Genomic DNA, 10,158 nt, shown 5'->3' with positions numbered 1-10,158 from the left:
ACAAAAAAAAAAAAAAAAAAAAAAGTCTGGCTGAAACCAAGATATGCATGGACCAAAAAGGCTCAGGAGAAGAGGCAAGGGGGAGGGAGGAATCCCTTGTGGAGCCACAAAATGAAGTAGTAACAAGGGAAGGGAGAAGATCCAAGCAAGAGGATTAAGGACTAGTCAGAGCCCAACGAGGGGAACACACAACTTATTCTCTGTAAATCTGAGGTAATGAGAGCAAAATATTAAAAACAGCAGAGAAAAACAACTGAAGACAGCAGGCCTAAACAAAGATGTTTCCAACAGAGACAAGAATGTACAGATGATGATGGAGTGATAGAAAACAGCAACCAGCCTGTGTAGTTCACTCACATTTGGTTAATGTCACAAAGGAAATGAGATAGCATCTGTAGGGGTAGCGAGGAGTTTGCCATGATTAAAGACAGGAGGACGCAGACGGAAGAGATTAACTTAAACTACGAAGGCCACTTTTTGATAAGTGGGTAGTATCAATACATCTGGCCAACGCTCCTCTTGAACCAACTCCAAGTTTCCCCTTTGCAATCTTGCAAATTACTAGAGTCAGAAAATGATCCTACTTTTGAAGGAAAAACAATGGGATTACTACTTTATGTAAAAATATGTACAAGTTTAGACTGTGACTGTGTACCGAGATGTGGAACGCTTCCATGTAAAGAGTGGACAGAGAGACAGATACTAGAGGTGAGGAAACTATTCTTCAGTGGGATGGCAGCAGTCCTGGAGACTGCTTTGCACATGAGATATTAGGTCCCAGATGCTAGGACAGGTGGGAAGGAATGTGTTTTCACTCACTTATCGCTATTGGCTATCTTGCGGAACTCTCGAACAGTCATGGCTTTCTTCTGTATGTTGTACTGAGTAAAGAGGCCAGACTGCCCAGTCACTAGCTGCTGGATGGGGGCAGGAATGACCAGGTCATCAATATCATCATAGGACGCTCGTGGCTTCCACTCCTTTGGAGGAACCACCTGTAGGGAACACAAGAAACAAAGAGATCAGAAACCTGACAAGCTGGTCAGAGTCCAAGAAGTGTGCAGGCCAACAGCCGATTCTACTAAAAAGTTACATGGATTTAACCATGCTCACCCAAACATGGCAAGTCACACTGTCATGCTAGCCCTGATCCAGTTCTGCTACCAACTAGCTGCCTAGTTGCAATGATCTAAGGTACGGAATTCTCAGCCTCAGAGTCTTATCTGGGCACCAAGACAAGAGGTTGAAGAGTTGATTCTCTCTCAATCTAACAGAAAGTTCACATGGGAAGCCAAATTACTATCAGAGTGCTGGATGAGACCAAAACCGAGAACGAGGGAAGTTGGATTGATGAAAACACCCTTCTCCACCAAGAGATGGAAGCACCACAGCAGCTGGCCCTGGGACACTGCTCTCTTCCTCCCTTTTAAACATTCTAAGCAGCTCTTCTCCAACCTAAAAAGAGATGCTTCAGATGTTAACGAAAGGAATTAACTTGTAAATGGGACAGCAAATATTCAACTACCACCAAGCCTGCCTTTCAGTAAAACTCAGTTCTTCCAGCCTTCATTTAGGAAAACTCTTACTGCCACCCTGAGTCCCAAAGGCCCCGTCCCCCACCTTAGCCAGCCCAGCCCGATGAGCTCCTTGGGATTCAATGTAGGCGATATAACGACTGAAGTTCCGGAACTCCTCCATAGTCGGGTAAAAGGTCATTATCCGAGCACTGGGATTCAAGGTTTCAGATTCAGAAGCCATTTTCCCTCCTTTTTGAGGTCACTTTGGTCAGGCAGGAATCTGAAGAAATACATTAAGAACATAAAATTATATAAAATGTGGGCTTCCCTGGAGGCGCAGTGGTTAAGAATCCGCCTGCCGATGCACGGGACACGGGTTCGAGCCCTGGTCTGGGAAGATTCCTCATGCCGCAGAGCAACTAAGCCTGTGCGCCACAACTACTGAGCCTGCGCTCTAGAGTCCGCAAGCCACAGCTACGGAAGCCCACGCACCTAGAGCCCATGCTCCACAACAAAAGAAGCCACTGCAATGACAAGCCTGCACACTGCAATGAAGAGTAGCCCCCGCTCACCGCCACTAGAGAAAGCCCATGCGCAGCAACAAAGACCCAACGCAACCAAAAATAAATATTTTTTTTAAATGTTAAAAAAATTATATAAAATGGGGCTTCCCTGGTGGCGCAGTGGTTGAGAGTCCACCTGCCGATGCAGGGGACACGGGTTCGTGCCCCGGCCCGGGAGGATCCCACATGCCGCAGAGTGGCTGGGCCCGTGGGCCATGGCTGCTGAGCCTGCGCGTCTGGAGCCTGTGCTCCGCAGCGGGTGAGGCCACAGCAGTGAGAGGCCCGCGTACCACAAAAAAAAAAAAAAAAAAAAAATTATATAAAATGTAATTAAGATTGAATGCTGGAAATGTCAGTGCTGAAAGAAATTCTGAAGCAGCTGTAAGACCTCACACCTGGAATCTGCCTCTAGGCAGGTCATTTAAATGAGTAAGACACACTGGGACAGAAAAGGTTCTGTCTAAAGGATTCTAATGTACAAAATTGCCTGTATTTAAACCTGACTTACATGGAGACATTGTTTCAGCTAAAAAAGGGAAACTATAATTATTTGGTTGTTGGTCCCATCTAACAAAGCAGCTGCCCCGCCCATATTTTACCCTTCTCTTTTCAGCTGCTCCCTTATTCACACCTTGCTAACTGTTTCTAAGTATTAAATTCAATATACTACAACCAGATTTTTTTTAAATAAAAATCAATCTACGGGCTCCCTTCTAGGGCAAAGCTTTAAAACAGGATTCTAGATTCCTAAGAAAAGTTAGTTGGCTACCAGATTACAAAGTTTCAGGGTTAAAGAGTACCCTGATATTAGTAGCCCGAGCTATGATTTTTAAAACCCTAAAGTGAAATTATTCTCATATCTAAACCAAAATGCAGTTTCAGCACTGCTATATGAAGTCAAGCTAGAGACTAGTTCAACTGCACTGTACCCAGAACTCAAAGGACAAAATTTAAACAGGCAATAAACTGGCAATAAAGGGCAAACTTCATAACTGACTGGAGGTGAAATAAATACTACTTTGCTTTTAGATGAGGCCTTCAGTTAAGTGGGTGCATCCCCATTGCCTGGTAACACCATAGACTATTTTGACTGAATAAGAACCAAGCACACCAGCTAAAAGAAGCCAGTTTAGAAGCAAAAACCGTATTCCCCCAAATCTGGGTCCCAAAGCCATGGCAGTTCAGCTCCAAGAGTCCCCTTGAGAGCTGGAGCGATCGGAAGGGAGGAAACTGTGTCCAACCTACCAACAATCTAGTAAAAGGTTGGGAAGACAGCATGGAGTAGAACTGTCTTAGGTAGGAGAGAAGACAAGTCCCAGTACCTGCATCCCTCCGGGTTCCATTTCACCAAAAATAAAGTGTGTTCCTGCACCTCGTCAAACTTTGCATGGCAGATATACTGTAAGCCCTGTTTTACATACAAGGAAATTTACCCACAGTCCTGTAATGTTCTCCTAGTGCTCCTGCCATTACTCTGTGCTGCCTACAGCATAATCTCCACTCAGTCTAAGCCCTTTGCAAGGGCAGATCCAAGTGCAGAGGAACCTAAAGTTTTATGCAATCTTGAAGACCCTCTCTTTAAAAAAAAGAATACAAAATATCTTACTCTTGCAAATTTTATAAAGACACATAATCATGTGAACACAGTGTTAGGGTCCATCGTAGGGCCTCCCAAACCCCTAATGGGGCTTCGTCTGCCTCTGGCCTTATTCATCTTTGTAAGCCTAGAACCTAGAACAATGCACGGCACAGAGTAGGCACTCGGTAACTGTTGAGTAACCAATTTCTTTGCTCTTACCTCAATTGCTCATTCCTTTTCTTCTACCCTAGGATTCCCTTCCCTCAATCTATTTCCTGGGGAAGGTTCCCATTCCCTGACACCTTCCTCCCCCAACCCAGCAACAAAGCCTACCGATTTAAGAGAGCACTGCCCCGGAGTTAAAATAACTCTGAATACAGATCCAGTCTCTGCCATTTATTAGCTGTGTGACCTTGGCTTGTGTAAGCTGCCCGAGTCTCAGTTTCTCCTCCTGTAAAATGGGGATCCCAACCTCCTGGCCCTGCAGGGTTGCTGTGATTAACTCAGATGATGCAAGCGAAACGCTAAACACTAGGCCGGGTACTTATCAACTCAATAAAGGGAGCTGTTGCTAACAACCACCTCAAACTCCCGCCCCCTCCCCTCGCAGATGCTCCCGCGGGTATCGCTCCCAAGGTAGCCCCCCGCTCCCAAGGTCCCCGAAGCTCACCGCGTAGACGCCTGGCCCCTCCCGGCCCCGCCGCCTAGGCGAGTGAGTCCGGGCCGCAGGAAGAAGAAAATAAGGCCCAGTAGACCCGCCCACCCTTCCCGACATCCATTGGCTATAAGAGATTGGAAAGGGCCAATCTCAGGACCCATTTCAGAAGCGCCTGCTCCCATTGATCGAGAACCATGCCTATCACTAAACGTTGAAGACCGCCCTCCGCCCCTCCCCCACCAGAACTCACGGTCACGGCTACAGAAGCAACAAACCTAAAGGATTCAAAAACCCTCTGGCTCTTACTTAAAGCCCACTGCCCCGGCAGGGCTAAGGCCCGACTTCTGCTGTCGCCACTAGCCGATCCCACTGCTTTCCCAGCCGGCGAAGGACGAAGCTCCGCCTCCTCTAAAGTAGGCCTCTGCGCAGTCGCACAGCGCTCCACAGAGTCAACCAATCCAGGGGCTGCCAGAAGCCTTCAAACAGCCAATGAACGCGCTCTGCAGCCGCCCCAAAGTACTGGCACATCAATCGGCTCAGCCTATGAGCGCCGGCTAGGGCTGTTGCCGGGAGGAAACGCTGTACCACTCGCGACCGCGGCCACTGAGCATCTCTGCTGAATCGCAGAACTGGCCAATCGCAGGCGGGCTTCTGGCCGCCCGTAGCTAATTTGGATTAAAAGAGTTGAGTGCCTAGAAATGGGCTAGTTGGCCAGGGTAAAGGCACTGATGGGGTTGTTGTAGGATGTTTCTAACGAAAGGGTGGGGACAGTCTTCTGCGGGGTGAGTAGAACCCTTACCTAAGGTAAAAGTGCGCTGGGGACCCTTAGGGGTGGCTTCCGAGGTCAAGGAGTTCCTGATAAGGTGACCTACCTGTCCCAGATTGCCCAGTACTGTCTCTGTTTTTAAAACGAAAAAAGTCCCGTGTCTTGGGAACCCCCTCACCTGCCGGCAAACCGGGACATTTCTTGAAAGGAGCAGTTCCTAAGGGGAAAGGAGCTCTGTGGGTCATTAGGATAAGTCCTGAGGGGGGATGTCCTTAGGGTTATTAAAAAGCAGTTCCTCCGTGAGTAGGGATTTGGGGGTCATTCAGAGCAGCTCTTGAGGTGGGGGGGAGAAGATCCTGGAAGTCATTAGACACACTTCTGGCGGGTGAGGGGGTTCCTGGAAGTCATTAGGAACTGTTCCTGAGAGGTAGTGAGTCGCCCTAAGGAGCACCCAGATTGTCAAGGGTGATGGGGAAGGAAGCAGACAGGACACTCTGATAGGTTAAAGAGAAAAGTAGAATACCCTCAACCTGAGTCATGAAAGATGTACAAAGTTACTCCCAGATGAGTAGTGCTGTGGTGCACTGTAAAGAGCTATGGAGGGGCTTCCCTGGTGGTTCAGTGGCTAAGAGTCTGCGTTCCCAGTGCAGGGGGCCCCGGTTCCATCCCTGGCCAGGGAACTAGATCCCACATGCCGCAGAGTTCTCATGCCTCAACTAAAGATCCCACGTGCCGCAACTAAGACCCGCCGCAGCCAAATAAGTAAATAAATAAATATTTTTTTTAAAAAAAGGAGCTAAGGAGTCAGATCTTGTTCAAAACCAGTCACTCGTCTAAGTTTGGGTTTTCCCACGAGTAAAAAGGAAAAGATAATACCTGCCTTGCAGGATTGTTGTAAAGATGAGAGTTAATATATGTTGGTAAAAAGGATGGTATTACATAGAATGGAATGGACATAAAACAATTGTGATTTATAACCAGGGTCTGGGCACATGCTGCCCACCCCGCCCCCCAAAGAAAGCATGGTTCTGTTTCAAAAAAGACAAGAGAATGACTGTTGGGTAGGCAACCAATAGTCTTTCACAACAATTATAAAGGTTTTCTCTCTTGACCTAGTAAGGTAATAAATTAGATAACAGATTATATTGCTTAGCTCAGAAAATTGCTAAGAGAATGGCTGAAGAATCCAACCTGGAGTATTCATAACAAGGAAAATCACCCCAAATCACCCACCACTCTCCTCAATGCTGCCCCCAAACATGAGGTGCTGTAGCTTGCCTCACTGACTGTCCTGGGCATGGATACAGTGGCTAGCACTGCTGTCACTACCAACTACTCCAGGAATTTAATCTTGTTACATTTCCCACTGCTGCCAAAAAGGATTTTCCAGGATCACTCTTACTTTGTATCACTAGCTTCCAGTTGGTGTGTGCACATGATAGATGGAACCTAGATCCAGTTCTCTTGACATCCTCCCACATTTCTGACCAGTTTATTTTCGTCACTCTTTTAAGCTCATCTTTCCTTTCCCACCCCTTAAATGTTCACATTTGAAGCAAAACTAATCTATGGTGAAAGAAGTCCGAGTTGGGTTTACCTTCGGGTGGGAACAGGGAATGATAGGGGGTAATATGAGGAATGTGTCTGGGGTGTTAGTAATGTTCTGTTTCTTGATCTGGATGGTGGTTATTACACTGGTGTGTTCACATTGCTTTGAGCTGTACACTTATAAGTTGTGCATAACATTCCATGAATACAATACCTTAATTTTTAAAATTAAATTACAAAATTAATTTTAAAAAGCAAATTATTTTTTAAAAGAAAAAAAAAATGTCTTCATGGCTCTCTGTCCTGGTTTCTAGTGTTTAGGTGTTTCTGGTTTCACAACTCTAACAGTATGACCTAGGGCAAGTTACTTAACTTCTCTAATCCTCAGTTACAGCTAAAATTGGAATAGCACTTCCCTTTCTTGGTTGTGAAAACCTAATGAGATAATGCAGACAGAGCACTTAGAAGTCAAATTGGCAGGTAGTAAGTGCTCAGTAAATGTTAGCTGTGAAGGTGGATTATGATGATGGTGTAAAGATACAAAGCACTTAGCATAAAACCTGAAACCAGAGCTCAATACACTTTGACCCTCAGGCTTCACTCATATGTGCACACTGACAGTCCAGTAAAGTCTTCTCCCCTGAGTTCAGATCCATACATAGTCCTATCTCTGGACACCACCACCCCCACTGCCTGGGTGTCCTACAGGTTCCTAAAACCCACATGCCTAATAAATAACTAATCTATTCACTCCACAAATGAGCTCCACCTCCTAGGTCTCCTATCTCTGTGGGACAGCCATCCACTGGATCACCTAAACCAAAAAAAAGCAAGCCAGAAACCAGTATGCAACTAGGGATTCCTTGATACGGTCCATCACTTCACCCATACAAAGTTCCACAAAACAAGTGCTTTACAAATGCCTGGATTTGTTTACATGCCCATCTTCCTCCATGAGACAAAAATCTCTCAAGAGGATCACTTCAGTCTTATTGGTGGTATCATTTAGGAATGTGTTCCATTGCCAGAAATAGAAAACCCTAGCAACAGTGGCTTAAACAAATACAAAGTTATTTTTCTCAGATGTAATAAGTCAGAAGGGGGCATTTATTGGCATTGGCTCAGTTCAGTGCTCCACAAAGTCACCAAAGATACAGGCTCCTTCCATCTTTCTCCATCATACTTCATTCACAACCTGGCTTTCACCCTCATGTGTGCACCTCATGATCATAAGGTGAGTGCTGAAGCTCCAGACATCCTGCCCACATTCATGGGGATATGGAGGAAAGGGACAGTATCAGCAGTACCTGTTACCCCTATCAGACCCAGCAAAAAGTCTCCCAGAATCTGTCCACCTACCAGTAATGAGTGGAACAGAAGTATCCCTGCTTTCATGGTGTTTACAATCTAATGATGGAGACAGACATGAAATAAATGTTCACACAAATAAATAAAATCACAAAAGTTGTGCTTGCTACGAAGGAAAAAAAGAGGGGAGAACAACTTTTAAAGTGACTTGCTAGCAACGGTGGTAGGATTTGGACATTAAACTGTCATTGTAGCATAAAGTTCATGGCACGCTTCTAGCTCAAGGGTTCTTTCCTGGAGCTTCACTTCGTCTGGCACCCAGCACAGTGCCTAGCACATAGTAATCATTGCATCAGTAATAATAGTGGCAATAACATTAGCTTAAAAAGTTAACTACATTTATTGAGCACCTACTATGTTCCAAACACTATGCTAAATGCTTTATATACACAAAAATTGTTTACATTGTCATTAATATTTTTCTTTTTATAAAAACTTTTTATAGGGGTATAATTTATATACCATAAAATCTGTCTACTTCAAGGGTATAATTTAAGGATTTTTAATAAATTTACCGAGTCATGCAGCCATCAACCAATCCAGTTTTAGAACATTTCCATCACCTCAGTGAAACCTATCACCTCAATAAGGTCCCTCGTGTCCAGTTACAGTCACTCTCTATCCCCCTTCCCAGCCCCAGGCAACTATTCATCTACTTCGTGTCCATATAGATCGGCCTTTTCCAGACATTTCATATAAATAGAACCATACAGTAGATGGTCTTTTGTGTCTGGCTTTTTTCACTTAGCATAATGTTTTTGAGATTCATCCATGCTATAGCATGTATCAGTATTTCATTTCTTTTTAATACTGCATAGTATCCTTTTGTAGTACTGATTGACATTTGGGTTGTTTCCCACCTTTTGGCAACTATGAATAGGGATTCTGTCAACATTTATGTGTGAGCTTTCATGTGAATGTATCTTTTCATTTCTCTGGGATAGACAATTAGGAGTGGAATTTCTGTGTCTTACGGTAAATTCCTGGTTATCTTTTTAAGAAACTGCCAAACTGTTTTCCAAAGTGGCCATACCATTTCACATTCCCATCATCCCTTTCTCCACATCCTTGCCAGCATTTGTTACTGTCTTTCTGATTATAGCCATTCTAGTGGGTGTGAAGTGGTATCTCATTGGGATTTTAATTTGCATTTCCCTGATGACAAACAATGTTGAGTGTCTTTTTATATGCTCATTAGCCATTCACATATCTTCTCTGGTGAAATGTCTATTCAAATATTTTGTCCATTTTTTAATTGGGTTGTTTGTCTTAATATTGAGTTGTAAGAAGTCTTTATATATTCTAGATACAAGTCCTTTATCAGATATAGGCTTTGTAAGTGTTTCCTTTCATTCTGTGGCTTGTCTTTTCATTTTAATAGTGTCCTTGGAAGCACAAGAGTTTTTCATTTTGATGAAGTCTAATTTATCAATTTTTTTCTTTTATGAATCGTGCTTTTGGTGCATGGACATTAACATATAGTTCTGTCCTGCCTCCAAAATTTATCCAGAACCCAGCACTTCCCTCCACCTCCATTGTCACCACCTGATCCAAGCCACCATCAGCTATAGCCTGACCAGGATAATTCCTGCTTCTACTGGGCCCCCTGTAGTCTGCTCAACACTCAGCAGGCACAGGGATTCTTTAATACTAGATGCCAGATCACGTTACTCCTCTTAAAACCATCAAATGACTTCGAATCTCATTCTGGAGAGAAGCCAAGTCCTCATAATGGCCTACATTCTTCCCACACCCCCATCCCTGTATAACTCCTCCCCCAGCTCTCTGCTCCAGTTTCCTGCTCCCCTAAGTCTGAATGGCTTGTGCAGGGCCTTGCTCATATGTCACCTCCTCAGTGAAGCTTTTCGGGACCACCACTACATGCTTCATTTATTTGCTTTATTTATTTTTCTATTATTTTATTCTCCCCATTAGAATATCTGCCTCCATGGGGGCAGGGATCTGTGTTTTGTTCACCAAGATCCTCAGTACCTTATAACTGAGGAAACTGGGAGGCAGGGAGGTTAAGAAACCTGAAACAAACACTGAGCCTGAGAATATTTGTCGAATAAGTGAATGAATGATGAACTGAATGAGTAAACCAACAGGAAGTATTATGTTTGTATGTTAATGATGCCTTTGGTGTTCACCTCTGGGTC

At 44.4% G+C, this 10,158-nt stretch overlaps 1 protein-coding gene across 1 annotated transcript in view; it reads right to left on the bottom strand.

Moving 5' to 3' along the window:
* The window catches only part of KDM4A (lysine demethylase 4A), a 41,571-nt gene extending 36,853 nt beyond the window's left edge, over positions 1–4,718 (bottom strand). The window contains 3 exon segments of the mRNA XM_007468246.1: positions 820–995; positions 1,621–1,797; positions 4,624–4,718. Of these exon segments, the coding sequence (XP_007468308.1) occupies positions 820–995; positions 1,621–1,758 (314 nt within the window). The 5' untranslated portion in view covers positions 1,759–1,797; positions 4,624–4,718.
* Positions 4,719–10,158: the final 5,440 nt, after the last annotated feature.

This window comes from Lipotes vexillifer, unplaced genomic scaffold, assembly GCF_000442215.2.
Source record: "Lipotes vexillifer unplaced genomic scaffold, Lipotes_vexillifer_v1.1 scaffold661, whole genome shotgun sequence".
Lineage (NCBI taxonomy): Eukaryota > Metazoa > Chordata > Mammalia > Artiodactyla > Lipotidae > Lipotes > Lipotes vexillifer.
The sequence above is the reverse complement of the archived record's forward strand: the minus strand, read 5'-3'. Positions and strand labels throughout refer to the sequence as shown.